The sequence below is a fragment of the Diabrotica virgifera genome, chromosome 4 (genome assembly GCF_917563875.1).
Source record: "Diabrotica virgifera virgifera chromosome 4, PGI_DIABVI_V3a".
In the NCBI taxonomy this organism is placed as follows: domain Eukaryota; kingdom Metazoa; phylum Arthropoda; class Insecta; order Coleoptera; family Chrysomelidae; genus Diabrotica; species Diabrotica virgifera.
In genome coordinates, this window is record NC_065446.1 from 119,320,694 (window position 1) to 119,340,568 (window position 19,875).

Consider the following 19,875-nt stretch of genomic DNA (forward strand, 5'->3'; position numbering starts at 1 on the left):
ATTGAACAAGCTGGCTTGTTCTAAAATCTAACTATAATTGAAAACACGCAAGAATATAAAGATTCTCTGTTCTTGGCCTGATATATCCGGTGGCAGAATACTGTGCTCCAGTGTGGCTAAATAGCAGGCATACCCACCTGGTCGACACCCAACTAAACCGTGCTATGCGTATGATAACAGGCACAATTAAGCCCGCCCCTACAATGTGGCTACCTACCCTTAGTAATATAGCACCACCCAACATACGCCGCGAACATGCATTGGTTAAAGAATACAACAAAATAATGGACAGTCGCCAGCTTCTAGTCCACAACGACATCCCCGATGTTCTTGGAAACCGTCTCCGATCCAGGCTACCTCCTCTACAATCTGCTCAAGCGCTGCAGCAATCCAACTTTGACTTAAATACCAGATGGAGAGAAGATTGGGAAAGTAGGACAGACCCGCATTACCATAGTCTACCGGACATCATAGGGAAACCTGGCGAATTTGAACGTCTATGTAAGATTTGGACAGCCCTTAATCGAATTCGAAAAAACTGTGGAAGATGCGCCGACTCCCTCTACAGATGGGGTAAACTCCCCTCGCCTTCTTGTGAGTGCGGCGCTGCAAGACAGACAATCAGTCACATTGTTCAGGACTGCCCACGCAGAGCATACACAGGCGACCCTATAGACTTTGTAATGGCAACCGAAGGGTCAATCGAATATATAAAAAAATTGGACATCTCTTTGTGATGCATTGTATAATGCATAAATCTAAATATATTCTGTGATGTACTTAAGCCATACTCTAAATAAAATAAATAAATCAAGGAACAAAGGTGACATGGTGCCAACTTACGCTTTTACCCTGGGAGTGGATGCCACCCCTTCTCGGAGGTGAAAATTATTTTATTAGAGTAACCCCATAATTCGATAGAGGGACAAATTGTAAGCAGCATTTGTTATATAAAGTTATTAAAATAAATCAAAACTTTTTGGGATATTAAAGATAAATAATTTTAATTTTTCGTGGGAAAAATGCATGTTTTTAATCGATTTTTCACAAATAACTCAAAAACTATAAGTGTTTACAAAAAAGTTATTATTACCAAAATTGAAGCTAATAAGAAACGAAATAAACTCCTTACTATAAAAACCTTTTAATGTTAACTAAAAGTGAGTTATAGGTAACTGAGTGTATATTTTTTCGGTGAGTATACAAATCTAAGTATTTAACCTTAAATAACGGAAAAATTATGCATTTTATAACATAAACTTATTAAACATTTGTCAAAGTATGTAGAAATAATTATCTATCAAATGAGCTCCCGAACGAGTCGATAGCATTAAAATTTATGCTCAAAAATTTATCAAAATTTATCTTTTAAAAATTTTTCCAAAAATGTTAATGTTTTTTTAAAATACCTCCGTTGTTAATTTTTAAAATATCAGGTTAACCTAAAAAACATTTGAAAGTTAATTCTAAGGGCTATTAAACCTCGTTGAACTTAATCTTTTGCACCCCTTACTTTTTTAAAACTAAAAAGTTCAATGGCCCCGGTTACATGGTTCTCACAGCAAAATTTAAGCTTTAAACGTTTCTATCTCGGTTATTTTTTACCCTACAGAAATAGTAAAAAAGGTGAATTATTTGTTGCAGAAAAAACTTAAAATTTGGTTATATATCATTTTTTACTATATTGAGTATTTTTGGAGTTATTATCAAAATAAAATGAAAAATACAATAATTTTAAAAATTCTGATTTTTTTAAATTATATCTTTTTTTTTCAAAATTATGCCTTCTTAACCGGTCAAAATTGTTGAAATAATTACTTATGCTAATATAAAGAAATTCTTGTGAGGATTAGTATAAATTTTAATTTTTGTGGAAATGGCATACGTTTTATTTTTCACCTTTTGCTAAAAAAATCAAGAGGGTTCTTTTATTTTCATCATAACTTGCTTAATTTTGATGCTATTAACTTCTTCTGGAGCTCATTTGATAGGTATTCCGAAGTGCTTTGTCAAGTTGTACTATAAAATAGGACATTCTGTATAACATATGTTTAAAACTCACTCAAAGTCATTACTTGATATACTATCTGTTCTTGGATTCAATAACTGCGAGTAACATTGGATTGTCATGTATGTTATTATTTAAAGGTGTATATAAACATTAACTCGGACGAGAAAGAGATTATGATTATTGTTGTATTTAGCAAGTAGCCACGGTTATGATAGGTCGCGTCTTTATTGTAAATAACTTATGGTTGAATCACCGAGAGTTCGATTTAAATATAATGTTATCGAATAAACTGAGTTTTAATTAATTGGATCCAGAAGGCATTAACATCACACATATTTATCATATGGCGAATCCTGCAGACTAGGAAAGTCTTCTGAAAGGAGCAAAGATAGTGGCGCCAGCTTGGAAATGGAGACGGCGGAAATGGACCAGGGCCCAGGAACCTAACAGGAAACCCAGTGAAAAAGACACAAGTGTTAAAATGTAAGTAAGAAATTTAGTCTACCTTTATTAAAAATGCTTCCCTCGTTTTTTTTTATATTATTATTGAATATTGAATATTTTAACATTGGAACCCGATAGCAAGAGTTTTATTGAATTTTGAATTTTATTAAATTTATGTGAAAAATCTCTATCCGATTTTGATTTTTAGTACGGTTATTTTTGAATATTTTATGAAATATCGAATTTTTCCAAAAATTTCTATCGAATTTTGAGATATAAACTCTTTTTGAATATTTTATCTAACTTTTGCATATGCTGTTATTAAATTTTTATTGAATTTTTGTGGGATATGTATACTATTATTGAATTTTTATTATCCAGTCGTTTTTATTGTTGATATTTATTGAGTATATAGGTACATTTTCATCGATTTTGTGTTAAATTTTGTATAATATGAACCTGAATTAAGTTTTTGTGTGACACATAATATACATATAAATGATTTTTTTTAATAAATAATGATTAGTGATGACATACGTTGATATAAGAGCTTTAAGACAAACTATATAAAAGATCTATATAGATTAGAAGAAGAACTAACATTATTATAAGCTGAATATTATGAGGCAATTTAAGGCAATAAGAAACCCACTGCTCTTGTCAAATTAGGAAGGTACTAAGTGATTTATAGAACCTTGAATGCTTAGTAGAGACCCACTCTGTGTTTTGAAGGGTACCTATTTTATTCATGATTTTTCGTGATTAAACAAAGGATTCAAAGCAAGGGAATGAGGTTGTGAAATATGTAGAAGAATTTGATCTATGCAACGAAGGTATACCCGCTTTTATTTAGGTAAAATGCAGAGGTTTCGTGGCTAGTATATGAAGTGATTATTAGGAGGTTATACGAAATGATTATGATATAAATGACAAATGATTGTTATATGAAATATGTAGAAGAATTTGATCTATGCAACGAATTTATACCCACTTTTATTTAGATAAAACGTAGAGGTTTCGTGGCTAGTATTAATTATTATGATTGTTATATGAAATATGTATTTGAAGATGAATTATGTACACGGTAGAAGTGTTATTATATGAAGAAAAATGAAGAAATATATAGTTGTAGTACCAGACAAGAAGAAGAAGAAGAAGAGAAAAAAAGAGAATTTTTATTAAAATATGTGGGAAAAATGAATGAAGAGACATAAAAATTTGTCAGAAATGTAAAAATAAACAAGCAAAATTAAGAATAATATACTAATCAAATAAGTAGCTAATCATTCAATTAAATTTAAGAATTAAGCTTAATTTTTTTTTGAAATCTCTAAAGTAACGTAAATTATAAATAACTTAAAAATTTTAAATATAGTTAATGAATTCAGGTTAAATTTCGCGGAAAATGGAAGTATTTGAATTAAGGATATACAGATCTTACAATGTGTTAGTAGAGAGTAAGCAAAGAGACACAAAAAAAGTGAAGTTTAAGAGAGGTTAATATTTATTATAGGTACATTATTTTAAAGTTAGTAAGGCGAATATAAATAAATCAAAATAAGACTGAAATAATAAGATGAACTAGTAAAGTAACGTTAATTTTTTATACATATATATCACTTAATAGAAGGTTTAGGTAATATTTAGCTTAGCTTAGGAAGTATTAGATTGGAGATTTTATTATTACTACAATTAGAGTATTTACGGCTTATATGCACTTAAAGACTATGTAAAAGTTAGAATCAATTTTATTCACTGTGGACACTGTTTTGATGAAGTGAATTAGTGAACGAAAAATAGACGAAAAGACACGACGTGGAAGTACGTGAATTAGTGATAGTTTTATAAAAGACAGTTTATTTAAATAAGGAAAAATGTAAATATTTTGCGATTATATTTTGTATGCATTAGGATTACAGTTAGCTTACAGAATCCCTTATCTAGGTTTCATATAGTTAGGTCTATAGTTAGAAAAAAAAACGGTCTATAGTTAGTAAACGGTAAAAAGGTCTATAGTTAGTATTAGGTAACCATAAACATTTTGTAAAAGGGAAAGAGGAATATATCGTCAGCTTTTCTTATTCTCTTTTAGTGTTCACCCATTAGTGTTTCAGTGTTTAATACTGCAGCTAGCATCTTACGTAATTATTTTCTCACATAATAAACATCTTTTTAAATTTTTATTTTGAATTTTTAAAATTTTTTTCACTTTCCGTTGGTTCGGATTTGCCGAAAGTTCGGATTTGCCGAAAGTTCGGATTTGCGGGGTTCGGATTTGCGGGGTTCTACTGTAGGACATTTTGTATAAAATATGTTTAAAACTCACTCAAAGTCATTACTTGATGTAGTATCTGTTCTTGGATTCAATAACCGCGAGAAACATTGGATTGTCATGTTTGTATAGGTGTATTAAAAACATTAACTCGGGCGAGAAAGCGATTATGATTATTGTTGTATTTAGCAAGTAGCCACGGTTATAATAGGGCTTTTCATTCACAGTCATTTGTTTCGAGCTTCTGTATTCAGTCATTTGTTTCGATATACAATAATACAAAACAAAGACGTATGGCGTAGATATATTAATATTATGTGACACATGACAGAAGCTCGAAACAAATGTCAATCGATGAAAAGCCCTATAGGTCGCGTCTTTATTGTAAATAACTTATGGTTGAATCACCATGAGTTCGATTTAAATATAATGTTATCAAATAAACTGAGTTTTAATTAATTGGGACCAGGAGGCATTAACGTCACACATATTTATGACATATTTATTTATTTTTTACTATATTGAGTATTTTTGGAGTTATTATCAAAAGAAAATGAAAAATACAATAATTTTAAAAATTCTGATTTTTTAAAATTATATCTCTTTTTTCAAAATTATGCCTTATAAACCGGTCAAAATTGTTGAAATAATTACTTATGCTAATATAAAAAAATTCTTGTGAGGAATGTGAGGATTACTATAAATTTTAATTTTTGTGGAAATGGCACACGGTTTATTTTTCACCTTTTCCTAAAAAAAAATCGAGAGGGTTCTTTTATTTTCATCATAACTTGCTTAATTTTGATGCTATTAACTTCTTCTGGAGCTCATTTGATAGGTATTCCGAAGTGCTTTGTCAAATGTTTAAAAGGTATATTTTGCAAAATGCCAATTTAGATTTGAGTACTCGTCGAAAAAAATATACATTTAATTACCCATAACTCACTTTGAATTACCATTAGTTTAGTTATTTAAGAGAGAATTGCATTCAATTTTTTATTTTCTTCAATTTTGTCAATAATCACTTTTTTGTGAAAGTGGATAGTTTGTGAGTTATACGTGAAAAACAGCTTTAAAACGTGCATTTTTTACGAAAAAATAAAATCTTTGATCTTTAGTAACTCAAAAAGTATTAATTTATATTAATAACTGTAAATAACAAATTTTGCTAAGAATTTATCCCTTTATCGACTTAAGGTATTATTTTTAATAAAATAATTTTCACCCCCGAGAAGGGGTGGCATTCACCCCCAGGGTAAAAGCGCAAGTTGGTATCATGTCACCTTTGTTCCTTAAGGTATCTTCTAATTACCTACTCACTACTCACCAATTTTCATTACAATCGAAGAAGGTTAGATGCCTGGCGAGTAGCGCGGCGAGATGACTGGCGAGATAAGAGGCTTCTCTATATTCGTACGCTAAAAATAAAGATGATTGTCTTTTTTGCCTTAGAATTTCTTTGTAGAATCTATCTAAAACTGGGATATCATATTAGTTTACTTTTAGATTTTAACAAAATTTAAATTCTGTTTCAGATGTATGAAATGTCTTCCCCAGCAAAACAGATATTACTGCTCGTGCTTTGATTTGATTTGTAAAGACTTGGACGATAAAACGGAAATAATTCAAAGTGAACAAGTACCACTATTACAAAAACTACAAGATCAGAAACAGTTCGAATCTAGTCAAAACAAATCAAAACGAAAAGTACTAGAGGATGTTTGCAACATATGTCGGGAAAAAAAGTGCAACTGTGCCTTTAAATCTAGACCAAAAATCGGAAGATCACCGCCAACATAGCTAGTGAAGAGTTTGTTTATATTTGAATAAAAAAGTACATTTTTGAAGATTTTGTTTTTTTTTCTTGTGGAATGTAATGTTTCAACTGAGGTTTCGACACAAAAATTTAAATTTGGTAAACTACCCTTTCGTGAAAATTTTCTTTCGCTGACTGATATTCAGATTTTTATATTAACACTTTCAGCTTCGGGACAATATCAGATATTTGTCCCATGTGCCGATTTATACAGTCGTTAGAAAAAACACGGTAGCCGTGTCGGTGGCACCTGATTGATAACAGTGTGAACATGGGAGCCGTGTCGGCGGAATTAAAAAGACAGATGACAGATTCGATGAATTTTCCTTTCTTTAATCTAAACAACAGTGCCGGTTTAACCTAACTTCGGGCCATGGGCGCTGGAGGTTTAGGGCCCCTTCATTGGTATTCGTTGTCAGTTTTTTAACAAGAAAACACATGCATTAACTATAAAGGTTTGTTGTAAAATCCATAAAGTAATTTTTTTTAAACAAGCAAGAAGAATAGCAAAAGTAAAAAATAATCCAAAAAATACATTTAAAAACATAAATAAAAAACAGAAAGTTCCACAGAACAACACATGACAAGCAAAAAAACATATTCTAAAAAATACATAGTCAAAAATTAGATCAATTTTTCTTGACTTGGCATTCGCAAACTGCCATATAATATTATCATAATTCAGTTTCTCCAGTTCTTCATTCTCTATATTATACAATAGTGATAATGTGTCTAGGTTTTTTTTGACCCGAATTGGGCCTTAAATATGTTTTTATTCTTTTTAAGGCCGAAAAAGACCGCTCACCTGACGCGTCAAATAAATTTGCAGTAAAGTTAAGATATTTGGAAAAGTTGCCTTTACATCCTGGATGACATCAAATTTATCATAAATTATATGTTTATTCAAATTTTGGCATATCGTTACAAAATGGGTAATTTCATTATGCAAATTCTCTTTGGTTTCATCAACATCGTTTTTATGTTTCTCGCATAAAGTAGTAATTGACGTCTAGACTTCTTCTTTATCTAGAGTAAAAAAATATATAAAAGCTGATGTCACACCTTTGTAGCATTCAATTCGCGATTCTGAAAACAGCGACTAATTTTCTAGACTCTAAATTTTCTGCGACAGCGATTTTTTTGTCGCCGCGACTACAAATCGCAAGTGGAGTGCTAGCCTTAGAGGCCACTGTATAATGCCAAATTTAAATTTTTGTAATCGCTTTACTTTAATCTAATAATCTATTCTTTATCTATAAATTAGATGTATGTATATATATTTTTGTCTTTCGCTTAACTATTTCAAAAGAACTTATTTTGTTCCTATTTTAAAAGAACTTATTTTAAATCCGAAAAGTAAGATATACCTATTATTATTTAAGCCCCACAATTCAAAATGAAATTATTAGAAACTCCGTTTATGCGATTATTTTGGATACAATTCGAGACATAACTAAATCTAACAACTTTCTGTACTTTTTGGAAAAGGGCCCCGCCACAAACACTGACACGGGCCCCTGTGGGGCTAGGCTACGCCACAGTGTATAGGCGTGAAAAGATGTAATAATAGAACATAGGCTTTTGCAGTGTATTGGCGTATCTGCGTATGAGATTTTTTTCGGAGAATATGTAGATTATTTAGCGTCTTTATTTTTTTATAATTAAAAGGAACGGGCCCCTTCGGGCGCCGGGCTCCTGGGTGCCGCCCCAAGCGCCCAGTGGATAAACCGGCACTTCTAAACTATAATTTTGTATTCACGTTTCCATATTAAAGATCGTCCCTCTCGTGGCAAGTCTATTTTTGAAACCAAACTGACTCCAGCCACTGACCTCTTCACATTACAGTGGAACCTCGATAACTCGGATTAATCGGGACCGCGGCCGATCCGGGTTATCGAAAATCCGGGTTAGCCGGAGAATATAGTAAAAATTAATAAATAACCTCCATTACAATTACAAAAACATGAAACACATATGCACAGTACACATCTAAATTACGTATAGTTGTCTAGAGTGTAGAGTTTTGTTCATTTCTTGGTAAAAAACTCAGTCATACTGTAGAGATGTACCGACACCATAATATGATAGGTCTGGATCCTGCGTACAAAAAAAAATTGATAAATAGCAAGCTGAAAATTTGTTATTAGCTTAAGGGTGTCTAGTCGGACAAACATTAATATATGGGAACACTGGAACAGGGGAAGTTTTAACTGTGGAACAGGTTAAAAATTTGGAACGGTCAGACCATGAAAACGGCACATGTATTTTTTCCGACAGAACAGACTTAAACTCTCCGAACAGAGATTAAACTCTCATGCAAAAATCAGACTGCTATTTATCACCAAATTGGCGTTTTAATGAGTGGAACATGTAGAATATGTCAAATGACAGGAATTATGACAGGTGATAAATAGCAGTCTGATTTTTGCATGAGAGTTTAATCTCTGTTCGGAGAGTTTATGTCTGTTCTGTCGGACAAAACAAATGTGCCATTTTCGTGTTCTGACCGTTCCAAATTTTTGACCTGTTCCACAATTAAAACTGCCCCTGTTCCAGTGTTCTCATATATCAAAGTTTATCCGACTAGACACCCTTAAGCTATTAATAAATTTTTAGCTTGCTATTAATCAACTTTTTTTTCATACGCGGGATCCAGACCTATGGTAGCATAATATCATATTATGATGCTGCAATAAATTTATTTTAAAGATTCGTCTTTATCAATCCTACCTAATGTTTCTATTTTAGTTTCTTTTCCATTGTCACTGCAACATTTTTACGTTTTGTTACCATTACGTAGACAAAGCAAACACAATCTGAAGCACGATTACATTACAGAACGGAAGTGATTAATAGGCTGTACTACACACAATACAAGAATTTTTAAATAGTCACGTCTTTTTTAAACAATGCTAAGACAGTTTGACATAAATAAAGAAAAAGGAATACAGACAGGTGTCTGTTCTTTCCGATAAGCTGAGACGGTCGCTCTGGCTGCCGCCGTGTGCATGAATCATTTTTACTATTGTACTTATGTGTTCAAATTACACAAATACACATTATCTCTGAAATATTATTTGGCCTACATACATTTTTATTTGATAAAATTGTTAAATTGTTTATTTGTTAAATTTTTGTCTGATGAAAATCGGTCCGGGTTAGCCGGACTTCCGGGTTATCGGGGGCCGACTTATCGGGGTTCCACTGTACTTAAATAATCTTATACGTACTATTCTCAAGAAAAGTTTGAAAAGTGGCCATTTAAGCCGGTGGTCCTTATAGCATTTGGCATGTGGTGTTTTGTGTAGGGCGATAAATGTAAAGCGAAGCCAATATTTTCAAAACTGACCAGTATACAGGGTGAGTCATGAGGAACTGTACATACTCCTACCTCGTATAGAGGCTCCTATGGGGAATAAGAAATGACCATTAAAAAGTGTCTGCTCCCATTGTTTAATAATATACAGGGCGAGTTTCGCATTTTGACAGAAATTTGTATTCGTCATAATTTTTGAACGGTTAGATCGATGTGTCTCTTATTTTCGCCAATCGTTACACTATTACCACCTAATCAACTAATTTATTCAAACTAGAAAAAAATCAGGTCCGGCTTTAAAAAAATTAGTTCGTTGGGTCTTAGAAAAAATTTCACCCTGTATACGCTTTTTGAAAACTCTAATATGAATTTTACAAATTGGACAAATAGGCAATTAAAATGACATATTTATTTTTTTACGCACACGATTACTTAATTTTTTATAAAAAAAATCAAATTTCAGTATGAATTAAAAGTTTGGTAAAGTGAACCATGTATTTAAAAAAAAACTTTTATTAAAACAATAATTTTTTTTGCACAAATAAGTAATTTATGTTACCATCCAATCAACTGATTTATTCAAACTAGAGAAAAATCAGGTCCGGATTTAAAAAATTAGTTCGTTTTGGTCTTAGAAAAAATTTCACCCTGTATACGCTTTTTGAAAACTTTAATATGAATTTTACAAATAAGACAAATAGGCAATTAAAATGGCATATTTATTTTTTCCCCACACGATTACTTAATTTTTTATTAAAAAATCAAATTTGTCAAAATCGGAATTTTAACCTCAAAATGAAAAAAAAAAATGAACTCACGGTTTAACTCGCTACAACTCTGTTCCATTTTGATATTTTTTTTCTGAAATTTTTACAGCACATACCTTTTACCATTGTGAAGACTATGAAAATTGTTGTAGACTTTCAGTCTTCTTCTTGTAAAAGTTGCAAACTTGTAAATCGCAAAAAATGGGTGGAAAAATTTAAAATTTATCAATTTGATCACGTCTATGTTAAACTATAGAGTCCAAAAGAAGTGTTATGGGAAGTTTTAGATGTAGACGTGTTATGGAAAAAAAAGTGGTGAAACTTTTAATTTTAAGAAAAACGTTGTTTTTGTAAATTAATTTTTGTAAAAAAAGTTAATTTTTTTAAATCTATGCAAAAACTTTGCCAAACTTTTTATGCATAGTCAAATTTGATTTTTTAATAAAAAAATAAGTAATCGTGTGGGGAAAAAATAAATATGCCATTTTAATTGCCTATTTGTCTTATTTGTAAAATTCATATTAGAGTTTTCAAAAAACGTATACAAGGTGAAATTTTTCCTAATACCCAAACAAACTAATTTTTTAAATCCGGGCCTGATTTTTTCTAGTTTGAATAAATCAGTTGATTGGGTGATAACATAAATTAAATATTTGTTAAAGAGAATTCATTTTTGTAATAAAAGTTATTTTTATTTTAATCTATGGTTCACTTTACCAAACTTTTAATTATTCATAGTCAAATTTGATTTTTTTTATAAAAAATTAAGTAGTCGTGTAGGGAAAAAATAAATATGCCATTTTAATTGCCTATTTGTCTAATTTGTAAAAATCATATTAGAGTTTTCAAAAAGCGTATACAGGGTGAAATTTTTTCTAAGACCAAAACGAACTTATTTTTAAATTCGGGCCTAATTTTTTTCTTGTTTGAATAAATCAGTTGATTGGTGGTAACATAAATTAAATATTTGTTCAAAAAAAAATTAATTTTGGTAATGAAAGTTAATTTTGTTAAATCTATGGTTCACTTTACCAAACTTTTAATTCATAATCAAATTTGATTTTTTTATAAAAAATTAAGCAATCGTGTGCGGAAAAAAATAAATATGTTATTTTAATTGCCAAAACGAACTAATTTTTTTAAAGCCGGACCTGATTTTTTTCTAGATTGAATAAATCAGTTGATTAGGTGGCAATAGTGTAACGATTGACCAAAATAAGAGAGACATCGATCTGATCGTTCAAAAATTATGACGAATAAGAATTTCTGTCAAAATGCGAACTCGCCCTGTATATTATTAAACAATTGGAGCAGACACTTTTTAATGATCATTTGTTATTCCCCATAGGGGCCTCTATACGAGGTAGGAGTATGTACAGTGCCTCATGACTCACCCTGTATAAAGTCTAGATTTTCTTCATTAAATAAATATCTTGATTGTTTCTGCATATACAGTATGTCCCAGTAAGTTGTATCCATATGGTCACTTTTTTATTATAAATTTTACGAAAAAAGTTATTCTTCATAAAAAGCTCTGCATGGTCCAAAACCTAAGATTTAATCATCAAATATCAAATTTTTTGAATATTATACGAGGTATGTCAAAAAGTTTGAATTTCACTAAAGAGTAAAGTAGCTTTATTTTTCACAATATTGAAAATTGCTATTAGGAAAAGTTGTTTGGAAATAAAATCTATATTCTAATATGCAATTACATCCTTCTAATTGAAAAAACAAATTTTGAAAAATTATGGATAACTAACATTATTTTCAGTTATTTCAATTATGATAACTCTTTTATTATTAGTTTTACGAAAAAAAGTGATTCTTAATAAAAAGTTCTGGATGGTCTAAAACCTAAAATACAACCATCTTATATCAAATGTTATCAATGTTATACGAGGTATGTCAAAAAAGATAAATTTAGATCAAAAGTAAAGTTCTTTATAGTTCAGAATATTTCAATTAGAAGGATGTAATTACATACTGAAATATAGTTTTTAATTCTAAATAACTTTTCATAATAACAATTTTCGATATTGTGAAAAATAAACATATTTACTCTTGAGCGAAATTCATATTTTTTACATACCTCGTATAAAATTGATAAAATTTGACATAAGATGGTTGTATTTTAGGTTTTAGACCATCCAGAACTTTTTATTAAGAATCACTTTTTTTCGTAAAACTAATAATAAAAGAGTTATCATAATTGAAATAACTGAAAATAATGTTAGTTATCCATAATTTTTCAAAATTTGTTTTTTCAATTAGAAGGATGTAATTGCATATTAGAATATAGATTTTATTTCCAAACAACTTTTCCTAATAGCAATTTTCAATATTGTGAAAAATAAAGCTACTTTACTCTTTAGTGAAATTCAAACTTTTTGACATACCTCGTATAATATTCAAAAAATTTGATATTTGATGATTAAATCTTAGGTTTTGGACCATGCAGAGCTTTTTATGAAGAATAACTTTTTTCGTAAAATTTATAATAAAAAAGTGACCATATGGATACAACTTACTGGGACATACTGTATATGCAGAAACAATCAAGATATTTATTTAATGAAGAAAATCTAGACTTTATACAGGGTGAGTCATGAGGCACTGTACATACTCCTACCTCGTATAGAGGCCCCTATGGGGAATAACAAATGATCATTAAAAAGTGTCTGCTCCAATTGTTTAATAATATACAGGGCGAGTTCGCATTTTGACAGAAATTCTTATTCGTCATAATTTTTGAACGATCAGATCGATGTCTCTCTTATTTTGGTCAATCGTTACACTATTGCCACCTAATCAACTGATTTATTCAATCTAGAAAAAAATCAGGTCCGGCTTTAAAAAAATTAGTTCGTTTTGGCAATTAAAATAACATATTTATTTTTTTCCGCACACGATTGCTTAATTTTTTATAAAAAAATCAAATTTGATTATGAATTAAAAGTTTGGTAAAGTGAACCATAGATTTAACAAAATTAACTTTCATTACCAAAATTAATTTTTTTTTGAACAAATATTTAATTTATGTTACCACCAATCAACTGATTTATTCAAACAAGAAAAAAATCAGGCCCGAATTTAAAAATAAGTTCGTTTTGGTCTTAGAAAAAATTTCACCCTGTATACGCTTTTTGAAAACTCTAATATGATTTTTACAAATTAGACAAATAGGCAATTAAAATGGCATATTTATTTTTTCCCTACACGACTACTTAATTTTTTATAAAAAAAATCAAATTTGACTATGAATAATTAAAAGTTTGGTAAAGTGAACCATAGATTAAAATATAAATAACTTTTATTACAAAAATGAATTTTCTTTAACAAATATTTAATTTATGTTATCACCCAATCAACTGATTTATTCAAACTAGAAAAAATCAGGCCCGGATTTAAAAAATTAGTTTGTTTGGGTATTAGGAAAAATTTCACCTTGTATACGTTTTTTGAAAACTCTAATATGAATTTTACAAATAAGACAAATAGGCAATTAAAATGGCATATTTATTTTTTCCCCACACGATTACTTATTTTTTTATTAAAAAATCAAATTTGACTATGCATAAAAAGTTTGGCAAAGTTTTTGCATAGATTTAAAAAAATTAACTTTTTTTACAAAAATTAATTTACAAAAACAACGTTTTTCTTAAAATTAAAAGTTTCACCACTTTTTTTTCCATAACACGTCTACATCTAAAACTTCCCATAACACTTCTTTTGGACTCTATAGTTTAACATAGACGTGATCAAATTGATAAATTTTAAATTTTTCCACCCATTTTTTGCGATTTACAAGTTTGCAACTTTTACAAGAAGAAGACTGAAAGTCTACAACAATTTTCATAGTCTTCACAATGGTAAAAGGTATGTGCTGTAAAAATTTCAGAAAAAAAATATCAAAATGGAACAGAGTTGTAGCGAGTTAAACCGTGAGTTCATTTTTTTTTTCATTTTGAGGTTAAAATTCCGATTTTGACAAATTTGATTTTTTAATAAAAAATTAAGTAATCGTGTGGGGAAAAAAATAAGTATGCCATTTTAATTGCCTATTTGTCTTATTTGTAAAATTCATATTAAAGTTTTCAAAAAGCGTATACAGGGTGAAATTTTTTCTAAGACCAAAACGAACTAATTTTTTAAATCCGGACCTGATTTTTCTCTAGTTTGAATAAATCAGTTGATTGGATGGTAACATAAATTACTTATTTGTGCAAAAAAAATTATTGTTTTAATAAAAGTTTTTTTTTTAAATACATGGTTCACTTTACCAAACTTTTAATTCATACTGAAATTTGATTTTTTTTATAAAAAATTAAGTAATCGTTTGCGTAAAAAAATAAATATGTCATTTTAATTGCCTATTTGTCTAATTTGTAAAATTCATATTAGAGTTTTCAAAAAGCGTATACAGGGTGAAATTTTTTCTAAGACCCAACGAACTAATTTTTTTAAAGCCGGACCTGATTTTTTTCTAGTTTGAATAAATTAGTTGATTAGGTGGTAATAGTGTAACGATATACAATAAACCCCTAGTTCTAGTTTTTATCGATTTTCATAAAGCCTTTGATACAGTTGAACTTAGCAAAATATTACAGGCGCTTAAAGAATGCAGGCTAGATTATAGGTATACAAAATTATTACACAAAATATACTTACAGGCAACAACCACTGTCAAATTACATACTAACAGTAATCGCATAAAAATAGAACGGGGGGTTAGACAAGGAGACCCAATGTCACCTAAACTTTTTAATACGGTCTTAGAACATGCTTTCAAGAGTTTGGATTGGATGACAAAGGGAATAAAAATAGATGGAGAATACCTAAACAACTTACGTTTCGCCGATGATATAGTCATGGTAGCTGAGGATCTAGGTATGGCAAGAGAGATGGTACAAGAACTCGTTGTAGCTACAGAAAATGTTGGTTTAAATATAAACATCTCAAAAACAAAAATAATGACAAATTTGGTACCCAACCAGAACATCAGTATTGGTGGGAAGGAAATAGAACTCGTAGATAGATATAAATACCTGGGACATGAAATTACGATTGGCAGGGATAACCAGACTCATGAGCTGAAGAGAAGAATCGGTCTTGGGTGGGCAGCATTTGGAAAACTGAGAGAAACTTTTAAAAGTGAGTTACCCACATGTCTAAAGAGAAAGGTATTCGATCAGTGCGTCCTCCCAGTCTTGACGTACGGATCAGAAACACTTACCTTAACTAAAGCCTCGGCTACCAAACTAAGAGTCACGCAGAGAAGAATGGAGCGGTCAATGTTAGGAATAACTCTGCGAGACAAAATCAGAAACGAAGAAATCAGGAGAAGAACAAAGGTGACTGACGTCATCGAGAGGATAGCCAGGTTGAAGTGGAGATGGGCAGGACACGTAGCCAGAATGACAGATGGGCGATGGACGAAGAGGTTATTGGAATGGAGGCCAAGAGAAGACAAGAGAAGCGTCGGTCGACCGCCTACAAGATGGACTGACGACTTAAGAAAGGTAAATAAAAACTGGATGAGGGCGGCGCAGGATAGATGGGGTTGGAAACGAGGGGAGGAGGCCTATGTTCAGCAGTGGACTTTTGAGGCTGGATGATGAGTGTAACGATTGGCGAAAATAAGAGACACATCGATCTAACCGTTCAAAAATTATGACGAATATAAATTTCTGTCAAAATGCGAAACTCGCCCTGTATATTATTAAACAATGGGAGCAGACACTTTTTAATGGTCATTTCTTATTCCCCATAGGAGCCTCTATACGAGGTAGGAGTATGTACAGTTCCTCATGACTCACCCTGTATACTGGTCAGTTTTGAAAATATTGGCTTCGCTTTACATTTATCGCCCTACACAAAACACCACATGCCAAATGCTGTAAGGACCACCGGCTTAAATGGCCACTTTTCAAACTTTTCTTGAGAATATTACGTATAAGATTATTTAAGTACCACGTATTTTAGGTTTTAGACCACGCAGAACTTTTTATTAAGAATCACTTTTTTCGAAAAATTAATAATAAAAAAAGAGTTATCTGAACTGAAATAACTGAAAATAACGTTAGTTAAACATAAATTTTTCAAAAAAAAAATTCTTTTAGAAGTATTTAATTGCATACTAGAATATAGTTTTTAATTTTAAACAACTTTTCATAATAGCAATTTTCAATATCGTGAAAAATAAAGCTACTTTACTCTTGAGTGAAATTCAAACTTTTTGACATACCTCGTATAAAATTCAAAAAAATTGATATTTGATGGTTAAATCTTAGGTTTTGGACCATGCAGAGCTTTTTATGAAGAATAACTTTTTTTCTAAAATTAACAATAAAAAAGTTTTCCATATGGATACAACTTACAGGGACATATTGTATATCGCACCTCCGCTGAAAGAGTGTCATAACTCAAAAAAAAAAAGAATGTGTGTGTACTTTGTACGCACGTAAGAAGTTATACTTCCATTATATGATTTCAACGAAATAAATATACTTTCAACAGGTTATTTGTATTTAAAGATTAAACTAATTTTTACTTACTACTTTCCAAAAATTTTTACTAAAACAATACTAAAAATTAAAAAAAAGTTAGATAACACACGGAATTGAACCAGGGACCTCTCGATCTCCGGTCGAACGCGCTACCACCGAGCCAAACTCCCTTTGCTTTGACAGCTTACAAGATTTCCCATACATACTGACAAATTCAATAGACCAAGTGAGGTATTAAAATACTTTAAAATTTAAAGTAAATATATTTACTATTATTATAAAATATTTTATTCCCGAGAAAGACAAATCCAAAGACGCAAAAATTATAATAAATAATACATTTACTAAAAACATTAATATATTCTTTTAATGACTTATTTGCGCTGATACATACATAATTTGAAAGATTAACAACAAACTCCATACTGTCTGTCTGCGCATGCGCCAGGCAAGTATAAAATTTCACCCTCGATCGTAAAGAAGTATAACTTCAAAAAATTAAAGTCGGTTTTAAATAATAATTTATATAAAAAATAATTTAATTCATATACCCATGTTATAAATTTTATTTAGAAAATTAGTTCATATTAAATGGTAAATACTTTTGTTTAGTAACAAAAAATAAAAAACAGATGGCCATAAACAAAAAACCAGAAATAAATGTAATTATATGTTAAAAAGGAGCTTATCAAACCTGTCGGGATTCTGGCGTGTCGGGATTTTGGCCTGTCGGGATTCTGGCGTGTCGGTATTTTGGCCGTCGGGATTTTGGCTGTCGGGATTTTGGGGTAGACCAGTATAAAGCATCGTTTGTCGAGTTAGACAGTATATATGTGATTTCTTCATTCAAAACAATCTGCGCATGAAAAATTCTTCATCTTAAGAAAAGTGACAAATTTATCACTTATTTTTCCTTCTTTTTGTAGTATTTTGTGTTTAATGTTGTTACTTGTACTTAAAGTTACATCATTAAGTATAAGTCTGTCAACCAGATAATAATAATGATATCGCACCTCCGCTCAAAGAGTGTCGTCGTAAGTCAAAAAAGCAAAGGTTCGAGAAAACGACGTTTAAAGTTTGTCCTACATTTATTAAAATTAGAATAATAACTATTTTAGTCAGTTACAATGGTTTTTGAAGCTCTATAAAATAGAGCCCAGGCCAGTTTAAACATTTATTTTCTAAGATATTATTTTATTATGTTTTTGGTCGAGTCGACTTAATCTAAATTGTACATCAATTTCAAAGATGGACAAAAATACACATACGTATAACCTTGGCTAGAGTCCGCTTACAACTTAACTACTTACTCACAACATCTGAGAAGTCATTCTGTACCCATTAGTGCACTTAACCCATTTTGGCAAAAAATCGACTTAACCACTTATTCACTGGACTAACAGATATAGGTTTTCAGCTTCGGTGTAAAGTTTAGTTATAGTCCAGGGTAATAAGGTTCTTTCCATGACACTCGAGCAGCCAGGATACTGAAGCTTTTTTTCGACAGGTAATACCTATATGAGCAAATTGTAACTATTTCCTGCGTAGGTTCTGGCGGCCATTTTTATTTATAAACAATTAAGTGTCAAAAAATGGCATTTTTCCCTTTTTTCAAATCAATGGAAAACTGTGAAACTTATGGTTTCTTTAGTACAAATTTCTTTGAGACTATGGAAAAAGCTTTAAAATGACGTATTACAAAGTTTGATATACTCATTTATTGTTAATATAATTGCGAAAAAAGGTCGGAATTGCAAAAAAATTAATTTTGCAACATCTATTGTAAAAATTAGTGTACAGCTTTGAAATTTTTGTCATATAAGGGTTCTTTGGTGCTTAATATGTGATAAAAATTTCAAAGCGATTCATTCAATTGTTTAAATTTTATTCAAATTGTTTATCCCAGAGAGCATTATTTTGCCATAAGTCAGAAAAAAATGACGTTGGAGCCAGTCCACAGGTGTCAAATGAAAGAGCATGAGTTATATTTTCAAGTTGGTTTAAAAAAATCGAATAAAAAATGCATTTATTAGTAATAAATAATTATGCAAAAGTATCGTAAATCTTTCCTTATAAACTTTTTATTTTGTTATATAAGAAATTATATATATTTATTACAATTTTTTATCAATTATGATATAAATAACATTACTTGGTAGTTGTGCACTTAAAACAGGATAAAAAAGTTAATTTTTTTGGAAAAAGTTATTCAAAAAGTTTATAAGGAAAGATTTACGATACCTTTGCATAATTATTTATTACTAATAAATGCATTTTTTATTCGCTTTTTTGAACCAAGTTAAAAATATAGCTCATGCTCTTCCATTCGATACCTATGGAATGGTTCTAACGTCATTTTTTTCTGACTTATGTTATTGCAAAAAAATGCTCTCTGAGATAAACAATTCGAATAAAATTTAAACAATTGAATGAATCGCTTTGACATTTTTATCACATATTAAGCACCAAAGAACCCTCATTTGACAAAAATTTCAAACCTTTACACTAATTTTTACAACAGTTATTGCGAAAATATTTTTTTTGCAATTCCGAACTTTTTTGCAATTATATTAACAATAAATGAGTATATCAAACTTTGTAGTATGTCATTTTAAAGCTTTTCCATAATCTCAAAGATATTTGTACTAAAAAAATAATATATTTCACTGTTTTCCATTGATTTGAAAAAAAAAAGATAAAAATGCCATTTTTTGACAGTTCATTGTTTATAATTAAAAAT

At 30.2% G+C, this 19,875-nt stretch overlaps 2 protein-coding genes across 2 annotated transcripts in view; both read left to right on the forward strand.

Annotated features, from left to right (window-relative positions):
- LOC126883886 (uncharacterized) overlaps positions 1-6,574 on the forward strand; it is a 58,767-nt gene extending 52,193 nt beyond the window's left edge. Inside the window, exon 8 of the mRNA XM_050649587.1 lies at positions 6,263-6,574. Coding sequence (XP_050505544.1) covers positions 6,263-6,527 — 265 coding nt within the window. The 3' untranslated portion in view covers positions 6,528-6,574. The remainder of the gene's footprint in view (positions 1-6,262) is intronic.
- LOC126883646 (uncharacterized) overlaps positions 1-19,875 on the forward strand; it is a 207,260-nt gene that overhangs the window by 125,037 nt on the left and 62,348 nt on the right. The window lies entirely within an intron of this gene.